We start from the raw sequence: 23,508 nt of genomic DNA on the forward strand, positions 1-23,508 counted from the left end.
CTACAACAAAATTGAAGGCAAAAACATTCTAAACATGGAGCTAGGGACACTAAAAACAAGTTACATGAAATTCTTATATACAAGTGTTATTACTCATTTGAAGAATTCATGGAAGATGAACTGATAATCTGAGCAGAATCCAACTGCAAATTAGCATTATACTGTGAAAAAAAAGAAAAACAAATTGTCCATTATCAAGAAAGATATTTTACCTATGCTGGAAATAGAAGAAAATATAGATACTGCCACATAGACTAAATATCACACTCACTAGTGATACCGGACTCGAGAGTCCATTACCGCAGCAACGTATTTTTGCCATCTGTCCCTGTCTTGGGCTATTTCCTTCCATTCACCATCAATACCTAGGCTCCTCAAATCAGCCTTCACATTGTCCTCCCATCTATGCCTCGGTCTCCCCACAGTACGTTTTCCCTCTAAGTGCCCTACCAGTACTCTGCGCGCTGCCCTGCCCTCATCCATTCGAGCTACGTGACCCACCCATCGCAGCCTACGTGATTTAATAATACTGATTATGTCAGGGCTTGAATAGAGTTCGTGAACCTCTTTGTTATGCAGTTTTCGCCACTCTCCACTAATGCAATCCCTTTTTGCTCCAAAACTTTTCCTCAAAATTTTGTTTTCAAATACTCGAAATGGCTTTTCATTTTGCACAGTGAGAGACCAAGTCTCACACCCGTACAGCATAACTGGTAGAATAATAGTTTTGTATATTCTAATCTCTAAATTCCTAGACAATTTCCATGATGAAAGTAATCTATTCAGTGAGAAGTAGCACACATTTCCTGTCTGTAATCTCTTCTTCAGTTTGGATTCAATCTCATTTCTCCAAGTGATGTCCATGCCTAGACACTTAAATGTGTTCACTTTTTCAAACTGCATGTCTCCAACTCTTAACATTTCCTGATCTACTGCTGTTGGCATTCTAGTAGTAACCAGGTATTTAGTTTTGTCTTCACTTATCCTTAATCCTACACCTTCACTAGTCTTGATTAACGCAATCGCATTTGCTGTTACAGATTATTTTCTATCACTAATGGTGTTTAGATCATCTGCATACACTAACATCTTAATATTTCCATTTAACTCCACACCCTCTGAATTATCTGCTGCCATTCGTACAATATATTCTAGGACTAAATTAAAAAGTAGTGGAGACAGGGCATCTCCCTGCTTAAATCCTTCTTTATTACAAATTCTTCTGACTCCAATTTCCCCACGCGTACTCTACCTTTTGTGTTTTTCAGTTCTGATTGCAATACTGAATCATATGCTTTTGTAAAATCTATGAAAAGATTATGAACTGGTTTATTGTATTCCCATTTCTTTTCCAAAATTTGACACAGGGTGAATATTTGGTCTATAGTTGATCTGTTCCTCTGAAAGCCAGCTTGGTAATCCCCAACAATTTCATCTGCATATGGTGTACGGCTGCTTAGCAGAATATTCGAGAAAATTTTGGAACATACTGGTAATAGCAATATCCCTCTATAATTCTACAATCCAATTTGTAGCCCTTCTTAAAAATTGGGATCAGAATCGACTCCTGCCACTCTTCAGGTATCATCTCTGAACTCCATACTTTAGTTATCACTTTGTGAACTACTTCCATCAATTTCTGTCCCCCATTTTTAACTAATTCTGCAGTTATGCAATCTGATCCAGGTGCTTTATGGTTTTTCAATTTGTTGATTGCATTTCTTACTTCCTTTAACACTGGCTCAGGTATCTGGGGTTCTGCTGTATGTATTTTGTACGCTTGCTCATTTCCTGCTACCTGGTGTACATTTAATAGATGCTCAAAATACGCCCTCCATTTACTTAATGTAGCACTGGGGTCTGTCAGTAGTCCCCCCGCATCCCCTCAAAGTGCATTTGTCCTAGGCTTGAACCCCTTCCTATACCCATTTAGTCTAGGTAAAGTTCCCTAATGTTTTTTTTATTTTACTGTTTGTTTCCATTTTTTTGATTTGATTGTTCAAATAATCCCTCTTCTTTGCCCGTAGCCTACGACCAACTTCCCTTCTCATGTTCAAGAACTCCTCTCGTTTTCTGTCTCCCATTCTATCCCAGTCTAATCGCACTTTTCTCCTTTCCTCTAACAATTTCTTGCATTCCTCATCAAACAACAGTTTCCTCCTGTTCTTCTTAATTGTACCTATTGTGACCTTCGCTGCCTCTTTGATATTATTCCTCACAGTGATCCACTGTTTATTTACATCCTCGTCTTGATCTTCGTGTGTCCTGAGAGCATCAAACCTATTTGAAATTTCTATCATGTACCTTCTTCTAAAGTTTTCATCATTTAGCTTGTCAGTGTCGAACCTAACAAGTTCTGCATTGTGACACCTTGATGTTGCTGTACATAGCCATTGGTGAACTTTGGCGACTACAAGAAAATGATCAGAATCGCAGTCTGCTCCCCTGAAAGTCCTAACATTTTCTATACTAGTGTGCCACCTCCGATCTACAAGAACATGATCAATTTGGTTTCGGGTGTGTCCATCCGGAGAGACCCAAGTTGCTTTATGAATGTCCTTCCTTTTGAAATATGTGCTCTCAATAGTCATATCTTTTGAAACATCAAAATTAATCACCCTTCTGCCATTATCATTTGAAATGTTATGCAAACTTTCTTTCCCAATTGTAGGCCGGAATGCTTCCTGCTTCCCTATCTTTGCATTAAAATCACCTATCCCACAGTTGATCTAGTTCTTCATAAAAGCCATCTTTAGCAACCTCTTCAGTGTCCTCAGTCGGTCTGTGTACATTAATTACTACTAGTCTATTCCACCTGCCGGACAACACTATAACTGATAGTCGGTCACTAATGAACCTTATATCTCTGATTGTGTGAAGCACTTTTCTCTGTACTGCTAAACCTGTTCCGAAAATGTGAGCTTCTGCACCTCCATAGAAAAATATATAGTTACCCCTCTTTATGCTATTCCCCCCTGCCACTGAGTTTCTTGAATAGCTGTAATGTCTACATCATATCTATCTAATTTGTCTAATAGTGTCTGGAACGTTCTTGGCTTGTTCAAACTTTTAACATTCCATGTTACAAACCTGAAAGTTTCTTTCGCTCTTCGAAGCAGGTTCCACCCAGAGATCCGAATGGGAACCTAGTTTACCTCCAGAATATTTTACTTCAAAGGGACCCATGCCCATTAATGTTGGTGACTCTTGATGAATAGATTTGATAGTAAGAGAAGAAGAAACAGGGATGGTTCAACATAGACTAAATATAGTTTTAAAAATTAATATTAGATTTTAGTTTGTAATTTTTTGTGTGTCTCCTGTACCATAATCACACGATTTGTAAGTGTATGTTATGAGACTAATAAATCACAATTCACAATAAGTAGTAAGGTATTCCGAGAGGTCATTGCCCTTGAGGATGTTTTATATATATGTAACAGATGCTCCTGTCTTCAGGGGCTTGAAGTATGGCTGGGATGATAAAACTGGTACAATAATAGATTACATACAAACTGATCCAAATGTAAGGACTGCAGTTAATGATGTCAAAGTCATTCAGGCTGAAGATCTGAGTTGACACCATAGGCCGTAAGCAGTTTGTGGTAGGTACAGTTCATGTAGTATATGGATGACAGAGTCGGATAAAAAAACCTAAAAAGGTAAACCTAAGTGGAGTAGAAGCAGCAAAAAATTTACAGTCAGACAGTTAGCTGAAGATGAAAAAAGAAATGTAAAGAAGAAATGGTTACCAAAGTAACTCATGACTGAGATACAAAAGGCTGTGAAACATGATAAACAACAGAAGAACCAAAAGTGAATTTATTTAATTGGTCAAACTTCCCAGTGTTTACATGCTGAATCAGAAGACACAAATATTAGAGAAGTTTATTACTGAATTATGATGGGGGCAATACTTTGTTAAAATGTAATGGAGATAATACTGCAGTAGATGATGAACTACTTGATCCTGATCCTGATAGCTTGATCTAGTTGAAAGTGGAGTAATTGGTGTCTGAAATGAAAAACAACATGTCTGCAGAATCAGTTGAGTTCAATGTGGCAATGGTTGAAGCACTTTGACACCTTGGGCATCAGTGACTGTACAGTGATCTAAACATAACCTGGAAAGAAAATTTAATAGCTAATGACTGGAAGCAGGGAGTCATAGTTAAAAAGAGAGATAGGAAGATGTGCAACAACTACAGAGGTGATATTTCTTGGACTAAATGTCAGTGTGTTCTACCTTTGATACAAAATAAGAAAAGTTGATTAATCTACACTAGAGGCACAACAACACAGTTTCATACCTCAAGGATCAACAACTGACCTTTATTCTGCCACAATGTGCTATGAGAAGTACTGGGTGAAAAATGAGACGTATAACTGTTTATCTGGAATAGAGAAAGTTAGTAAGATGATTATATGATGAAATCAAGAGCATTACACACGTCCAAAATGGAAGATCAGGTTGGTTCAGAACAGAAAGTGGACTCCAACAAGGGTGTTTGTCTTCTGTTACTCCTTTTCATTGTCATAACGGGCGAAGTTTGAAAGCAGTCAAAAGGAAGGACTCAACAACTACACTGTGATGATTTGGACTGAGATCTAAAGGTAAGTACAAACTAAATCAGAACTTGGCCTTGAAGAATTCACAAAAATGTGTCTTAAAACCAGCAAAACCAATACGCAGATACTGAGTAGAAACTCTCCAACAGACCATATAAGAACTGGAGGTAATGAGACAAGTATGGTGGACAACTTTCAGTATTTGTGTATACTGTATTTTATGGATGATAAGATTCACTTTTCTTCAAAAAATTGCCTCCAAAATTCAGGTATGACTTATACTAAAAAATTAATATGAAAATGTCCAGTTCTTGATTTAAAATTTTTGCCACTCTTAAAAATGACCATATGTTTGATGCCATGGGAAACTTATCTCTATCTGTCAACATTGGATTCAACTGGCAGAAGCAGTGCACTGACACAACAAACATGAGTTGTGAGGATTCACAAGCTTGCTAACACTGTCTCCCTCCCACCCTTCCATCACAAACCCAGAACATGGTCTAGCCTATGATTTAGGCTACAGTGCCAGTGAACAAGCTGTGCTTGTGTGAATAAATGTGCTTTCTATTTCAGAAGAGGGAATTTGTCTGAAAGCTTAATATTTTAGCAGCAGTTTTCATTGTACCTGTCTGCGATTCAACATATCCTCATTGTGGTGAGTACATTTAACTCTATGGTAACATTTATGGAACATAATTCTGTCATTGTATCCACCATCTTATGTAATCATTCACTATCAGCAGTTGCCATCTGCTATCCTGTATTTTACATATTTTCTTTAAAAAATCATTTTTTAGCAAATGATGTAGCAAGTCTTTTTTTTTTAATTAAATATACTACTTGTCTACTGTTTAATATTATATACATGTTCTGCTAATTTTTTTATACAGATATCAAAACTTTTGAATGCATTTATGGACTAGAAAACCAGACAGAAGGAAATTCACCAGAAGAAATTGAATTTTTCATCAGAAGTATGAACTACCAATGTTTCATGAAATGCAAAACTTAAAGGGTTCGTTTAAGACTATAGCGAGAACCACAGTCATAGGAGCGGTTGAGTTTGAGGGGGGCACACCATGATCCCTGTCAAAATTTTTCCTTACTTAATGAGCAATCTTGTTTCCTGCTGAAAGAGAAAAAGAATTCTTCAAATTTACAATGTTAGTAGGCACCATTCACACTACTTCTACTGTTGAGATCACCTTCACTGTTGATTCTACTTTTTCTTAAACTGGGCAGATTTGCTGAATACCATCGCAGTTGCTCTACACATCAACTGACGACACTACAGATTTCCATTTCTCTGACAGTTGGCCACCAGCCTGAATCTGTGAGCCAGTGGCATTTGGACAAAGGGCCCTAGTATTTTCGGTAACTTGATTCAGCACCTCAGTCTGGCATGAAGTACGAATACAGTCTGTGTGTCTATTTCTGGTGCTATCAGGACATACAGTTTTCTTATGCAAGAGTGCAGAATGGATCATAAGTACATGTATCTTGCTCGAGTATCATGTTGTTTTTGGAAACCCAGAATCTACTATGTAGGAATCAACATGGATTCCAGAAACAGTGATCGTGTGAGACCCAACTCGCTTTATTTGTTCATGAGACCCAGAAAATATTAGATACAGGCTCCCAGGTAGATGCTATTGTTCTTGACTTCCGGAAGGCGTTCGATACAGTTCCGCACTGTCACCTGATAAACAAAGTAAGAGCCTATGGAATATCAGACCAGCTGTGTGGCTGGATTGAAGAGTTTTTAGCAAACAGAACACAGCATGTTGTTACCAATGGAGAGACATCTACAGACGTTAAAGTAACCTCTGGCGTGCCACAGGGGAGTGTTATGGGACCATTGCTTTTCACAATATATATAAATGACCTAGTAGATAGTGTCGGAAGTTCCATGCGGCTTTTCGTGGATATACAGAGAAGTTGCAGCATTAGAAAATTGTAGCGAAATGCAGGAAGATCTGCAGCAGATAGGCACTTGGTGCAGGGAGTGGCAACTTACCCTTAACATAGACAAATGTAATGTATTGCGAATACATAGAAAGAAGGATCCTTTATTGTATGATTATATGATAGCGGAACAAACACTGGTAGCAGTTACTTCTGTAAAATATCTGGGAGTATGCGTGCGGAACGATTTGAAGTGGAATGATCATATAAAATTAATTGTTGGTAAGGCGGGTACCAGGTTGAGATTCATTGGGAGAGTCCTTAGAAAATGTAGTCCATCAACAAAGGAGGTGGCTTACAAAACACTCGTTCGACCTATACTTGAGTATTGCTCATCAGTGTGGGATCCGTACCAGATTGGGTCGACGGAGGAGATAGAGAAGATCCAAAGAAGAGCGGCGTGTTTCGTCACAGGGTTATTTGGTAACCGTGATAGCGTTACGGAGATGTTTAGCAAACTCAAGTGGCAGACTCTGCAAGAGAGGCGCTCTGCATCGCGGTGTAGATCGCTCGCCAGGTTTCGAGAGGGTGCGTTTCTGGATGAGGTATCGAATATATTGCTTCCCCCTAGAGAGAGATTAGAGCGTGCACGGAGGCTTTCAGACAGTCGTTCTTCCCGTGAACCATACGCGACTGGAACAGAAAAGGGAGGTAAACACAGTGGCACGTAAAGTGCCCTCCGCCACACACCGTTGGGTGGCTTGCAGAGTATAAATGTAGATGTAGATGTAGATGAAACATATCTGTGGAATCCAAAAGAGCAGTTGCAGCAAAAGGGTACATTAAATAATTTTTTAAACTGAAGTAACAGTGTTTCTGTGAATGCACAGTGTGGTGTAAAAAAAAAGTAATCTTTCTACAGCTTCATCAGCTGATAATGCTGAAGAATCATAAGTTTCATGCAAACAAGAACTAGTGGTTCATGAAGTTGTTCCACTAGTGGAAATAGGTTATGATAGTGTTACTGCAGAAGAAAGTAGAGCAAGCCAAAAACACCACGAAGAAAGAAAATCATCTACAGAAGGTAACTGCCTTGAAGTTGTTGATGACATTAGTGATCCAGGAACCTGGCCAGATATTATAAACAACAAGTTTAGGATGAGATCAATTAAGGAAGATCTGCAAGACAGTGAAAAATGAAAAATTTCGTGTGGATAGTGAGACAAGAAGATGGTTTACTGTTTTTCATTGCTTCCATCGTCTTTCTAATAACAGGAAAGTTAATTGAACATAGCTTGTACATTCTCAAATAAAAGATCCCGTATTTTGCTTTTGTTGCAAGTTATTCAATTTGAGTGCTGGCTCTCTCACAAGAAATAGGTTAAGAAGCTGACAAAGCTTGCAAAAATTATCTCTAAACATGAACTGTCCCACAGCCATATTATCAAAATGTAAAAGTGGAAATAGCTTTTGAAGAGAATTAAAAAATCAAAATTAATGGATCAGCCAACTCAAGATCAAATTGATCAGGAAGAAAGGAGGTGGAGATTTGATTTGTGAAGATTATTTTCCACAGCATGTTCCCTCCCTGAAAGAAATCTTCCATTAGGAGGCAATCATAAAATGTTTAGAAACCCAGGTAATTGAATCATCTTAGGGGGCTAAACCTTGAAGACTGGTTGCTTTAAGTAGGGGCATACAAAATGAAATAATTACCATAACTTCTGATGAGATTGTAGCTATCATGATGAACATCATACTCAAAAATAAATAATATTCAATAATATTGGACCGTACAGCAGATTTGAATGACAAGGAGGAATTAAGCATAGTTTTAAGAGTGGTAGATGTGTTTTCCAAACCAGCTGCAAATGAAGAATATTTTTTGGCTTCTACAAAATAAATGACACTACTGGAAAAGGTCTCACAGAATTGTTGCTTCAGATATTACATAGCTTGGCATTCTGCTTGCAGATTGTCAGAAACAATCTTATAACAGTGGAAGCAAGGGCAAGAAGAGTGGTCCTCAAGCTTGTATCATTGAAGAAAATCCAAGTGCTCATTATAAACTCTAAGGAGAAGAAGAAAAAAGGATGCACTATGAAGGAATTACCTGAATGGGACAATGGGATGGAAATCAGTGGATGTGATGTACATGTACAGACAAACAAATGATTACAGTTTCAGAGAAACTTAATGAGCTTTACAAATTGAGCAAGTCAGTAACAAGTTGGTCAACCTCTGGCTTTTATGCAAGCAGTTATTCAGCTTGGCATTGATTGACAGAGTTATTGGATGTCCTCCTTAGGCATATCATCCCAAATTCTGTCCAACTGGTGCATTGGATTATCAAAATCCTGAGATGATTGGAGGGCTCTGCCCATAATGCTTCAAATGTTTTCAACTGGAGAGAGATCCAGCAACCTCGCTGAACAAGATAGTGTTTGGTAAGAACGAAGACAAGTGGTAGAAACTCTCACTACATGCAGGCAGTATTATATTCCTTAAATGTGAAATGAGGATGACTTGCCATGAAGAGCAACAAAATGGGACATAGAATATCATTTATATACTGCCTTCTATGGAAAGAAATGGCATCTCAGATTATTACTCCTGGCTATCAGGCTGTGTGGCAGGCAACAGTCAGGTTGATAGCCCACCACTCTTTGGGGCATCACTAGGCATGTCTTTAGCCTGGAATCTCACAGACTGGAGTAGAATTGTCTTCAGTGATGAGTGTCACTTCAAAATGAGCCCAGATGACCAGCAGAGATGTATCTGGAGAATCCCCGGACAGTGGTGGGATACCAACCTGAATGTCGCCCACCATACAGCCGACAACCAGGAATGGTGGTCTAAGGTGCCATTTCTTTCATATCAGGATCCCTTTGGTTGTAATTCACAGCACCCTAATAGCACAGTAGTAAATTGAGAATATTTTATGCCCCATTTGAATTCCCTTCATGAGAAGCCATTCTGGGCTTATATTTCAGCAAGATAATGCCTACCGGCATGCAGTGAGAGTTTCCACTGCTTGTATTCATGCTTGCCAAACCCTACTTTGGTAAGCAAGGTTACCAGATCTCTGCCCAATTGAAAATGCTTGAAGCATTATGGGCAGGGTCCTCAAACCATCTCAGGATATTGTGAATCTAACATGCCAGCTGAACAGAATATGGCATTATATCCCTTAGGACGACATCCAACAACCGTCAATCAGGGCCAAATTGAATAATTGCCTGCATAAGGGCCAGAGACTGGCCAAAATGTTATTGAGATGCCCAGTTTGTACAGTTTATTCTCTTGAATATATTATGCAATTTTTCTGAAGTGTACTCATTGTAACTTTATTTACTGTATTACTTGTTGTGCTCATATTTCCCTCATTTTAGTGTATAATTCCTGTATTTTTGTGCATTTTAATACATAAATGCCTACATTTAACATGGAAAAGAAAAATTGGGGATCTAGCCAAGGGGCAGCACTGTTATGCCTACATTAGAAAAAATGATAAATGGACAGATTATGAAATCTACACTATCCTATTCTTAAAATCTGAGCTTAACACATTACACTCCATATAAAAAAATCATTGAATTAAAATGCCCATGCTAAGTTGCGGGTATGCTAGTACTTAATAAACTGCTGGTCCATTTGCACGTAGATTCAGACAATCCTCAACCCATCATTTTTCACACACACACACACACACACACACACACACACACACAACACACAACACACAACACACACACACACAAAAAAAACTAATTGACAAAGTTGTTTCATCTTTGGTAGTGTAATAGTTTGTAGTTCTGGCAATCGCCACACAAGCATTGTGTTGTGTTGTTTTGTTTTGTCAGATGACAGTCGCCAGATAGTGTTTTGTTCTTAGTTGCACCTAGTTAGTTGAGTAAACATGGTTGGCGCAAGGCTTACATTCGATGAAAGGAAGTCAGTTTTGAAGTGGTACTTTAAGTACAAAAACATTAATGAGGTTCAATGGCAATGGTGAAATGAGTATCAAACAGAGCCACCGACATGTTTAATGATTCGCCGCATTAGAGACAAATTTGAAGTCAAAGGCTGTGTTAAAGATGTACACAAACAATGATCTGGACGACCTGTAACAGTAACAAGTCCAGCTAACTCCCATCGTGTGTTACAACAGTTCACTCGCTCACCACAGAAGTCTGAGAGACAGTGTGCCAGTGAAACTGGAGTGAGTTGCTCAAGTGTTCAGCGAATTTTGAAGACAACAAAGTGGAAGTGCTACATCCCATGATTGCTACATGCAATGAACGAGGATGACCCAGATTGTAGAATGGAGTACTGCGAGTGGTTTACTAACATGGTGCACAACGATGACGAGTTTGCAGAGATGATTGTGTGGTCTGAGGAGGTACAGTTCAAACTCAGTGGTACATTAAATCGCCAAAATTGCATCTAATGGACCGCCGAAGATCCGAACGTCCACGTAGACAAAGCCGTGAATTTTCCAGGAGTAAATGTGTGATGTGGGTGGTCTCACCGGGGCTTGATTGGGCCATTCTTCTTTGACGGCACAGCTACCGATGAGGTGTACCTTCAGAAGCTTCAGACTTCCATTTTACCTGCCATCCGAGACTTGTATGGAGACGGAAGAGTTTACTTTCAACAAGATGGTGCCCCAGCCCACTATCAAAATCATGTTATGGCGTATCTCGACGAAAATCTACCAGGAAGAAGGATAGGCCATAGAGGTGCTGTGGAGTATCCACCACGTTCCCCAGACCTAACTCCTCTGGACTTTTACCTGTGAGGAACACTAAAGGATGTCATTTATCGACAAAAGCCATGCACATTGGATGAACTTCGAGAATCCATTGTACATTCATGCGCAAATATCCAACTGAAAACGTTGCAGTCAGTAGTTCGTGCTCCAGTTTGACGACATCGTTTGTGTGTGGATGTTAATGGTGACCATTTCGAACACCTACAGTGATATCTTTAAGTTGGACTTTAAGCTACACTTTCACCAAAAATGAGACAACTCCATCTATTAGTTTGCAAGTTATGGAGTTTTCTGCTGCCATGGCCAGCTGCACTACATTTTTCAGTTGAGAATTCATTGTGAGAACAGACTGGTTGAGATTTTCAACTGGGTTTAACTCTCTGGAGTTTGGTGGCCAGAGGAGGACAGTAAACTCATCCTGGGGCTTCACAAACCATGCTCATACACTGCTATCTTTATGACACATTGCACTGCCCTGATGGTAATGCCATCGTGCCAAGGAAAAACAAACTGCATGTAGAGGTAGACATGGTCCTCAGAAATAGATACATACTTGTGTTGATCCATTATGTCTTCTAGGAGAATGAGATCACCCAGGGAATGCCACAAAAACATTCCCCAGACCATAACACTGCTCCTCCAGCATGGAACCATCTGCTTTCAATTGTTTCATGCTGTACATGTCCATGGCCATCTGTCAGATGGAGCATAAAAAGTGATTCATCTGTAAAGGTCACCTGTCATCACTCAGTGAACATCCAGTTGCAGTATTGGCAAGCAAATTCCAGCCTTCTTGTCCAATGAACAGCATTTGGCAAGGGTGCATCAACCACACACTTGCCGCAGAGGCCCATATACAGCAAGGTTCACTGATCACTCTTTGAGGAGATGCTGTTGGTAGCACCTTGGTTCATCTATGTAATCTGTTGCTCAACAGCTGCATGTCTATTCACCTATACACATCTACGCAGCTGTTGTTCACCCCTGTCATCTATGGCCTGGGGTGTAACATAGTTGCCTTGCTGCCAACCTTGGATAGTGTCATTTTGCCACACATAGGATACTTTAACCACAGTGGCATGCAAAAGGTTTACAAATGTAGCTGCTTCAGAAATGCTTCCATCCTTGGCCTGAAAGCCAATGATCATGCCCTTTTGGACATCAGATAAATTTCTCCACTTCATTAAAATGCCTACACTGTTTTCCATGTCCACCTGACACACTTTACATACCCTCCACTGCTTGTGCCACCACCTGTCATCTGTGAATGGTTATTTCACATTGATGTTGAACATAAGTAGTGGTCTCATTAATGTGACTGGACCATGTGTTTATATACACTCCTGGAAATTGAAATAAGAACACCGTGAATTCATTGTCCCAGGAAGGGGAAACTTCATTGACACATTCCTGGGGTCAGATACATCACATGATCACACTGACAGAACCACAGGCACATAGACACAGGCAACAGAGCATGCACAATGTCGGCACTAGTACAGTGTATATCCACCTTTCGCAGCAATGCAGGCTGCTATTCTCCCATGGAGACGATCGTAGAGATGCTGGATGTAGTCCTGTGGAACGGCTTGCCATGCCATTTCCACCTGGCGCCTCAGTTGGACCAGCGTTCGTGCTGGACGTGCAGACCGCATGAGACGACGCTTCGTCCAGTCCCAAACATGCTCAATGGGGGACAGATCCGGAGATCTTGCTGGCCAGGGTAGTTGACTTACACCTTCTAGAGCACGTTGGGTGGCACGGGATACATGCGGACGTGCATTGTCCTGTTGGAACAGCAAGTTCCCTTGCCGGTCTAGGAATGGTAGAACGATGGGTTCGATGACGGTTTCGATGTACCGTGCACTATTCAGTGTCCCCTCGATGATCACCAGTGGTGTACGGCCAATGTAGGAGATCGCTCCCCACACCATGATGCCGGGTGTTGGCCCTGTGTGCCTCGGTCGCATGCAGTCCTGATTGTGGCGCTCACCTGCACGGTGCCAAACACGCATACGACCATCATTGGCACCAAGGCAGAAGCGACTCTCATCGCAGAAGACGACACGTCTCCATTCGTCCCTCCATTCACGCCTGTCGCGACGCCACTGGAGGCGGGCTGCACGATGTTGGGGCGTGAGCGGAAGACGGCCTAACGGTGTGCGGGACTGTAGCCCAGCTTCATGGAGACGGTTGCGAATGGTCTTCGCCGATACCCGAGGAGCAACAGTGTCCCTAATTTGCTGGGAAGTGGCGGTGCGGTCCCCTACGGCACTGCGTAGGATCCTACGGTCTTGGCGTGCATCCGTGCGTCGCTGCGGTCCGGTCCCAGGTCAACGGGCACGTGCACCTTCCGCCGACCACTGGCGACAACATCGATGTACTGTGGACACCTCACGCCCCACGTGTTGAGCAATTCGGCGGTACGTCCACCCGGCCTCCCGCATGCCCACTATACGCCCTCGCTCAAAGTCCGTCAACTGCACATACGGTTCACGTCCACACTGTCGCGGCATGCTACCAGTGTTAAGGACTGCGATGGAGCTCCGTATGCCACGGCAAACTGGCTGACACTGACGGCGGCGGTGCACAAATGCTGCGCAGCTAGCGCCATTCGACGGCCAACACCGCGGTTCCTGGTGTGTCCGCTGTGTCGTGCGTGTGATCATTGCTTGTACAGCCCTCTCGCAGTGTCCGGAGCAAGTATGGTGGGTCTGACACACCGGTGTCAATGTGTTCTTTTTTCCATTTCCAGGAGTGTATTTTTCTTCAATTTACTGATTTACTCATTCTTTTGAAGTCTCATAAAAATGTAAAAGAGAGGTTCAGAATTATTTTTTCTTGTTTGTTTAACTAGATGGCAATCACTTGTTTTTATTTTTCTGTCACTGGTTTCAGCTGTTATCTACAGCCACCTTCAGATTAGTTGTGCAGCGCAAGAAGCCTTCTATCATAAATACACATGAAAGTTCTCAACTGAATCTGGCAATTGATTTACAAGTGAGTGCTGTCCAGTTAACTGAGTAAGAAAAAAATATTCATTTTTAAAATCAGAACATCCTCTGAAATGACGGTTGTGTCATATTTCACATTAAATCCATAAGACATACCTTCACATAAAGGAAGCCATTAACTACACCATGCGGTCGATGGGCAGTTCCAGTAATCAGGTGCCACCCTTCTTCATTTGCCAAATTAAAATACACAGCATCAATTGCCTACAAAAACAGATTTGGTTACTGAAATTACTATAAAATGATCATTGGACAAATAAACTATGTACAATTAATGTTGTTGATACTACTAATGTTGCTAATGCTACTAATTATTTATTGAAAACCAATAACCATTCATATCAGCTTCCCCAAAAAAGGTAATGTTCTGAACTTTAAGGATTCAAGTGATGTATAATTTACTAATACACAAATCACAAATTTCAGTACACAAATCACAAATTTCAGTACACAAATTTCCTTGCAATCATGAGAATATTTCCACAAATATTACAGACTTACAGACAGACACTTCTTTCTTGCCCTAAGAGGCTTGAAAGTAATTACAGTGAACAAAGAAAGTGTGACAAATGGTATGAATAGCTACAAACCTACTACAGATTTGTCCAATTAATCTTCAGTTTCAACAAAGAGCTGGTATCTATTAATATGAACCAGATATAATCTTAGTCACAAAACTGATTTTGGAATAATAATTCAAAATAGATACCAGTGCCTGGAAGTTTAAGAATAATTCAAATCTAGTGGGCACTAAATAACTAATAACAGTAATTGATTTTCTGAAAGCTTTTTATGTGGTTGATCATAAAAATCTCCTTAGTGAGATATGATGTTATGGCAATATAGACTTCACTATCAGAAAAACCTAGCTTAATGAAGCCCACAGATTGTCACCAGGAAGCAGTTACTGAAGTTTTAGCCATTGAGATTATAACCTAATCTCTGGCTCACAAGGCTCAGTAATTTTTCCCTTCCATTCTCTAATCATTTCAACATAAATGTTCATGTTCACATGATTATCATATCTTACAACAATGCAAATAATAATAATGAATGGAGAGGAGATAGAACCATTTATGAAAAGTATCACAGAGCACCTTAGTAGGAGAGAAAACAATGCACAGCTAATAATAGATATCCGGGAGATTGTCTAAATGAAATTTCACTGTAATTAGAACACAAATACTAATAAGTTTGTGGTAATTATCAACTAATTTGAACTGTTTATATCTAATGAATGCATCACTCAAGTAATAAATAGTTTGGGGTCTTAATGTAATAAGTTTAAGTGAGAAACTGTAAGCATGAGGAACACTCAGGTTGTTGTTGTTGTTGTTGTTGTTGTTGTTGTCTTCAATCCTGAGACTGGTTTCATGCAGCTCTCCATGCTACTCTATCCTGTGCAAGCTTCTTCATCTCCCAGTACTTACTGCAACCTACATCCTTCTGAATCCGCTTAGTGTATTCATCTCTTGGTCTCCCTCTATGATTTTTACCCTCCACGCTGCCCTCCAATGCTAAATTTGTGAGCCCTTGATGCCTCAGAACATGTCCTACCAACCAGTCCCTTCTTCTCGTCAAGTTGTGCCACAAACTCCTCTTCTCCCCGATTCTATTCAATACCTCCTCATTAGTCATGTGATCTACCCATCTAATCTTCAGCATTCTTCTGTAGCACCACGTTTCGAAAGCTTCTATTCTCGTCCTGTCCAAACTATTTATCGTCCATGTTTCACTTCCATACATGGCTACACTCCATACAAATACTTTCAGAAACAACTTCCTGACACTTAAATCTATACTCGATGTTAACAAATTTCTCTTCTTCAGAAACTCTTTCCTTGCCATTGCCAGTCTACATTTTATATCCTCTCTACTTCGACCATCATCAGTTATTTTGCTCCCCAAATAGCAAAACTCCTTTAAGTGTCTCATTTCCTAATCTAATTCCCTCAGCATCACCCAACTTAATTCGACTACATTCCATTATCCTCGTTTTGCTTTTGTTGATGTTCATTTTATATCCTCCTTTCAAGATACTGTCCATTCCGTTCAACTGCTCTTACAAGTCCTTTGCTGTCTCTGACAGAATTACAGTGTCATCGGCAAACCTCAACGTTTTTATTTCTTCTCCATGGACTTTAATACCTACTCTGAATTTTTCTTATGTAGTCGAATACATAGAAAGAAGGATCCTTTATTGTATGATTATATGATAGCGGAACAAACACTGGTAGCAGTTACTTCTGTAAAATATCTGGGAGTATGCGTGCGGAACGATTTGAAGTGGAATGATCATATAAAATTAATTGTTGGTAAGGCGGGTACCAGGTTGAGATTCATTGGGAGAGTGCTTAGAAAATGTAGTCCATCAACAAAGGAGGTGGCTTACAAAACACTCGTTCGACCTATACTTGAGTATTGCTCATCAGTGTGGGATCCGTACCAGATCGGTCTGACGGAGGAGATAGAGAAGATCCAAAGAAGAGCGGCACGTTTTGTCACAGGGTTATTTGGTAACCGTGATAGCGTTACGGAGATGTTTAATAAACTCAAATGGCAGACTCTCCAAGAGAGGCGCTCTGCATCGCGGTGTAGCTTGCTCGCCAGGTTTCGAGAGGGTGCGTTTCTGGATGAGGTATCTAATATATTGCTTCCCCCTACTTATACCTCCCGAGGAGATCACGAATGTAAAATTAGAGAGATTAGAGTGCGCACGGAGGCTTTCAGACAGTCGTTCTTCCCGCGAACCATACGTGACTGGAACAGGAAAGGGAGGTAATGACAGTGGCACGTAAAGTGCCCTCCGCCACACACTGTTGCGTGGCTTGCGGAGTATCAATGTAGATGTAGATGTACTGCTTGCTCAATATATAGATTAAATAACATCGGGGACAGGCTACAACCCTGTCTTACTCCCTTCCCAACCGCTGCTTCCCCTTCATGCCCCTTGATTCTCACAACTGCCATCTGGTTTCTGTACAAATTGTAAATAGCCTTTCGCTCCCTGTATTTTACCCCTGCCACCTTTAGAATGTGAAAGAGAGTATTCCAATCAACATTGTCAAAAGCTTTCTCTAAGTCTACAAATGCTAGAAACATAGGTTTGACTTTCCTTAATCTTTCTTCTAAGATAAGTCGTAGGGTCAGTATTGCCTCACGTGTTCCAACATTTCTGTGGAATCCAAACTAATCTTCGCCGAGGTCGGCTTCTACCAGTTTTTCCATTCGCCTGTAAAGAATTCGCGTTAGTATTTTGCAGCTGTGACTTATTAAACTGATAGTTTGCTAATTTTCACATCTGTCAACACCTGCTTTCTTTGGGATTGGAATTATTATATTCTTCTTGAAGTCTGAGGGTATTTTGCCTGTCTCATACATCTTGCTCACCAGATGGTAGAGTTTTGTCAGGACTGGCTCTCCCAAGGCCGTCAGTAGTTCTAATGGAATGTTGTCTACTCCCGGGGCCTTGTTTCAACTCAGGTCTTTCAGTGCTCTGTCAAACTCTTCACGCAGTATTGTATCTCCCATTTCATCTTCATCTACATCCTCTTCCATTTCTATAATACTGTCCTCAAGTACATCGCCCTTGTGTAGACCCTCTATATACTCCTTCCACCTTTCTGCTTTCCCTTCTTTGCTAAGAACTGTGTTTCCGTCTGAGCTCTTGATATTCATACAAGTGGCTCTCCTTTCTCCAAAGGTCTCTTAAATTTTCCTGTAGGCAGTATCTATCTTACCCCTAGTGAGATAAGCCTCTACATCCTTACATTTGCCCTCTAGCCATCCCTGCTTAGCCATTTTGCACTTCCTGTCAATCTCATTTTTGAGACGTTTGTATTCCCTTTTGCCTGCATCATTTACTGCGTTTTTATATTTTCTCCTTTCATCAATTAAATTCAATATTTCTTCTGTTACCCAAGGATTTCTACTAGCCCTCGTCTATTTACCTACTTGATCCTCTGCTGCCTTCACTACTTCATCCCTTAGAGCTACTCATTCTTCTACTGTATTTCTTTCCCCCATTCCTGTCAATTGTTCCCTTATGCTCTCCCTGAAACTCTGTACAACCTCTGGTTTAGTCAGTTTATCCAGGTCCCATCTCCTTAAATTCTCACCTTTTTGCAGTTTCTTCAGTTTTAATCTACAGTTCATAACCAATAGATTGTGGTCAGAGTCCACATCTACCCCTGGAAATGTCTTACAATTTAAAACCTGGTTCCTAAATCTCTGTCTTACCATTATATAATCTATCTGATACCTTCTAGTATCTCCAGGATTCTTCCATGTATACAACCTTCTTTTATGATTCTTGAACCAAGTGTTAGCTATGATTAAGTTATGTTCTGTGCAAAATTCTACCAGATGGCTTCCTCTTTCATTTCTCTCCCCCAATCCATATTCACCCACTATGTTTCCTTCTCTCCCTTTTCCTACTCTCGAATTCCAGTAACCCATGACTATTAAATTTTCGTCTCCCTTCACTACCTGAATAATTTCTTTTATCTCATCATACATTTCATCAATTTCTTCATCATCTGCAGAGCTAGTTGGCATATAAACTTGTACTACTGTAGTAGGCATGGGCTTCGTGTCTATCTTGGTCACAATAATGCGTTCACTATGCTGTTTGTAGTAGCTTACCTGCACTCCTATTTATTTTTATTCATTATTAAACCTACTCTTGCATTACCCCTATTTGATATTGTATTTATAACCCTGTATTCACCTGACCAAAAGTCTTGCTCCTCCTGCCACCGAACTTCGCTAATTCCCACTATATCTAACTTCAACTTATCCATTTCCCCTTTTTAAATTTTCTAACCTACCTGCCCGATTAAGGGATCTGACATTCCACGCTCCGATCTGTAGAACGCCAGTTTTCTTTCTCCTGATAACAACGTCCTCTTGAGTAGTCCCCACCCGGAGATCCGAATGGGGGACTATTTTACCTCCGGAATATTTTACCCATGAGGACGCCATCATCATTTAACCATACAGTAAAGCTGCATGCCCTTGGGAAAAATTACGGCTGTAGTTTCCCCTTGCTTTCAGCCGTTCGCAGTACCAGCACAGCAAGGCTGTTTTGGTTAGTGTTGCAAGGCCAGATCAGTCAATCATCCAGACTGTTGCCCCTGCAACTACTGAAAAGGCTGCTGCCCTCTTCAGGAACCACACATTTGTCTGACCTCTCAACATATACCCCTACGTTGTGGTTGCACCTACGGTACGGCTATCTGTATCGCTGAGGCACGCAAGCCTCCCCACCAATGGCAAGGTCCATGGTTCATGGGGTAGGACACTCAGGTTATGGTTAGGATTTATGACACAGATGATAAATTGGAATTATCTTTATACTTATTCTATTTAGATTTGCTGCGAAGATTAATAACATTCTGTACACTTCTTTAGATTCACAAACCATGGGTTCTTCTCCCTGTTCATTTATTGTTTCATTTGTTCAACACTCCATTCTATGTCTTGTGTGTTTCTTAACCATAATTAAATGCTATACCCACCAAATTTTTAAATGTTCATCCCCCTCTTTTTCTTTGTTAAGGTTTCAAAAATTGAAACACTAGTTCTGAAAGCTCAGGAATAGAAGCATGTAGTTGTTGACAGTAACACAACTCACCTGTCTATTGATAATACCACTGATTTTATACATTTTGTTAATAAGGTACAGTTTTTCTCAATCAATCTAATCAACATGTTACAATAAAGTTATTTCACAAAACAGATGTATACCTTAGGATGTTGTGATAATGTCTGCATACAATCCATGCTTTCTGCTGATACCCTGGATTTAACACCATATCCAGCATCCGATTTCCACAGGATGTGTAAGAGCTGAAGAAGTAACAAATTATTTGAGAAGCAGCACTATGAAAATCAAATTGAACAACTCAATATCAAATATACAGGGTGGTCCATTGATAGTGACTGGGCCAAATATCTCACGAAATAAGCATCAAACAAAAAAACTACAAAGAACGAAACTCGTCTAGCTAGAAGGAGGAAACCAGAGGGCACTATGGTTGGCCCGCTAGATGGTGCTGCCATAGGTCAAACGGATACCAACTGTGTTTTTTTAAGTAGGAACCTCCATTTTTTATTACACATTCATGTAGTATGTAAAGAAATATGAATTTTTTAGTTGGACCACCTTTTTCGCTTTGTGATAGATGGCACTGTAATAGTCACAAACGTATAAGTATGTGGTATCACATATCATTCCACCAGTGTGGACAGTATTTGCTTCATGATACATTACCCATGTTAAAGTGGATCATTTAACAATTGCGGAAAAGGTCGATATCGTGTTGATGTATGGCTATTGTGATCAAAATGTCCAATGGGCATGTGCTATGTAAGCTCCTCAGTATCCTGGACATCATCATCCAAGTGTCCGGACCGTTCACTGGATAGTTACATTATTTAAGGAAACAGGAAGTTTTCAGCCACATGTGAAACGTCAACCATGACCTGCAACAAATGATGATGCCCAAGTAGGTGCTTCAGCTGCTGTGACAGCTAATCCGCACATCAGTATCAGACAAATTGCATGAGAATTGGGAATCTCAAAAACGTCGGTGTTGAGAATGCTACATCAACATCGATTGCACCCGTACCATATTTCTATCCACCAGTAATTGCATGGTGATGACTTTGAACATCATGTACAGTTCTGCCACTGGGCACAAGAGAAATTACAGGACGATGACAGATTTTTTGCACTTGTTCTATTTAGCTACGAAGCATCATTCACCAACAGCGGTAATGTAAACCGGCATAATATGCGCTATTGGGCAACGGAAAATCCATGATAGCTGTGACATGTGGAACATCAGCGATCTTGGTGGGTTCATGTATGGTGTGGCATTATGGGAGGAAGGATAATTGGCCCCCATTTTATCAATGGCAATCTAAATGGTGCAATGTATGCTGATTGCCTACGTAATGTTCTACCAATGTTACTACAAGATGTTTCACAGCATGACAGAATGGCAATGTACTTCCAACATGATGGATGTCCTGCACATAGCTCATTTGCAGTTGAAGCAGTATTGAATAGCATATTTCATGACAGGTGGATTGGTCGTCGAAGCACCATACCACGGCCCACACGTTCACTGGATCTGACATCCCCGTATTTCTTTCTGTGGGGAAAGTTCAAGGATATTTACTATCATGATCCACTGACAACGGCTGACAACATGCGTCAGCGCATTGTCAATGCATGTGCAAACATTACGGAAGGCAAACTACTTGCTGTTGCGAGGAATGTCGTTACATGTATTGCCAAATGCACTGAGATTGACGGACATCATTTTGAGCATTTATTGTATTAATGTGATATTTACAGGTATTCACGCTGTAACAGCATGCAGTCTCAGAAATGATAAGTTCACAAAGGTACATGTATCACATGGGAACAACCAAAATAAAATGTTCAAACATACCTAAATTCTGTATTTTAATTTAAAAAACCTACCTGTTACAAACTGTTCATCTAAAACTGTGAACCATATCTACGTGACTATTACAGCACCATCTATCACAAAGCGAAAAAAGTGGTCCAACTAAAAAATTCATATTTCTTTACGTACTACATGAATATGTAATAAAAAATGGGGTTTCCTATTTAAAAAAAACACGGTTAGTATCTGTTTGACCTATGGCAGCGCCATCTAGCGGGCCAACCATAGTGCCCTCTGGTTTCCCCCTTCAAGCTAGTCAAGTTTTGTTCTTTGTAGTTTTTTTGTTTGATGCTTATTTCAAGAGATATTTGGTCCAGCCACCATCAATGGACCACCCTGTATTTCATAAAAAGTTTATTTAAATTACAATTAATTCAAAATGTCTCGCAACTAGAGAAAAGACAAGGTTTGCTAATATGCACAAGAATTAGAAGAAATTAATGACAATGCACATTCTACTTCTATATTTGCATTTGTTGTCCACAAGCCACCATAAGGTGTGTGTTGGAGAGTACATTACATAACAGAATAAATTTTCCCACTTCTGTTTCAGTAGACCAGAAGAATGATTGTCAATCGCCCTCTGCATAAAACTGAATTTATCTTATTTTGCCCTTTTATTTATTATGTGTGACATATGTTTAAAGGAGCTATATGTCCAATCATACTTAGAATTCTTAGAGCAAGTATTTTTGTGAAACACAGCACACTTCTTAAAGTGCCCTGTAAGAGAGCTTGCTAATTGTTTCTGTAGCACTTTCACATTGATAAAACAAACTGATGATGTATTGATCAATTTGTCTTTGATTTTTCTAAATCTCCCCTATTTATTGAGCTTGGCAATTGTCTCAGACTGATAAATAACACCATAAACTAGATCAAACTATGGTTTTTCATATAAATTCCTTGCAAGTAAATTACACATCCTTACAACCTTTCTGATAAATTTCAGTCTGACATCTTCCCTCTCGAAGCTAGATTCATGTGACCATTCCATCTTAATGTGCACTAGAGAGGTACTCCCAAATACTTGAAATTTATGACTGACTGCACTGGCTGATTGTTTAGCCTTTGCACCAAAGTCTGATTATAGTCATGTTTTCAAGCACTCCATAATATCTTTACATTGGCATTTAAATCATTCAAGAACATAAACAAGACCACCACATTTCCTTGAAGTTCACAGGATGCTATTTTGACCTTTGATAATGCGTGAATGCATGCTACGAACTCTTTGGTCCAATTTCACCTGTTTTAATATTACATAAACATATATTTTGTTTGATCAAAGCAGTGTGGAACTGAAACCTAAAATTTCTGGAAATAAATAAATGTGGTATCAACGAAAAATAAACTATCTTCTATCTTCCTGGTCTCAATAACGAATATAGCAAGCTGGGTTTCACACAATTAAACCTTGTGGAATCTATGTATTTTTGTTGTTAATGATGGAGATGGGAAGAGGAGGTAAGCAGAACATTAAAATATCATGGTATGATATCATATCAGGCCAGAATGTGTTACTGGGGAGTTTTCCTAGGTGTTCATATGCAGATCAACAATGCGTCATAAGTGGTTTCTGCAGAACCTCCACCTCAGTGAAAAACTGGACTCACATAGGGTAAGTTCAGGTAAGAATATGTGTCTGGTAAGAGTTCACAGCAACATGTTCTCTACATTGGCAACACTGACCACCAGCAACAAAAAACTACATTCAGTTATTGGTTCCATAGCAATGCCATCACATTTAATCTTGAAGAGC

General features: G+C 40.0%; 1 protein-coding gene across 1 annotated transcript in view; it reads right to left on the bottom strand.

Moving 5' to 3' along the window:
* The window catches only part of LOC124722537, a 99,857-nt gene that overhangs the window by 39,481 nt on the left and 36,868 nt on the right, over positions 1-23,508 (bottom strand). Inside the window, exons 3-4 of the mRNA XM_047247683.1 lie at positions 20,014-20,148; positions 14,362-14,469 (exon numbers count right to left, since the gene is read on the bottom strand). Coding sequence (XP_047103639.1) covers positions 14,362-14,469; positions 20,014-20,148 — 243 coding nt within the window. The remainder of the gene's footprint in view (positions 1-14,361; positions 14,470-20,013; positions 20,149-23,508) is intronic.

The sequence above is a fragment of the Schistocerca piceifrons genome, chromosome X (assembly GCF_021461385.2).
Source record: "Schistocerca piceifrons isolate TAMUIC-IGC-003096 chromosome X, iqSchPice1.1, whole genome shotgun sequence".
Classification (NCBI taxonomy): Eukaryota; Metazoa; Arthropoda; class Insecta; order Orthoptera; family Acrididae; genus Schistocerca; species Schistocerca piceifrons.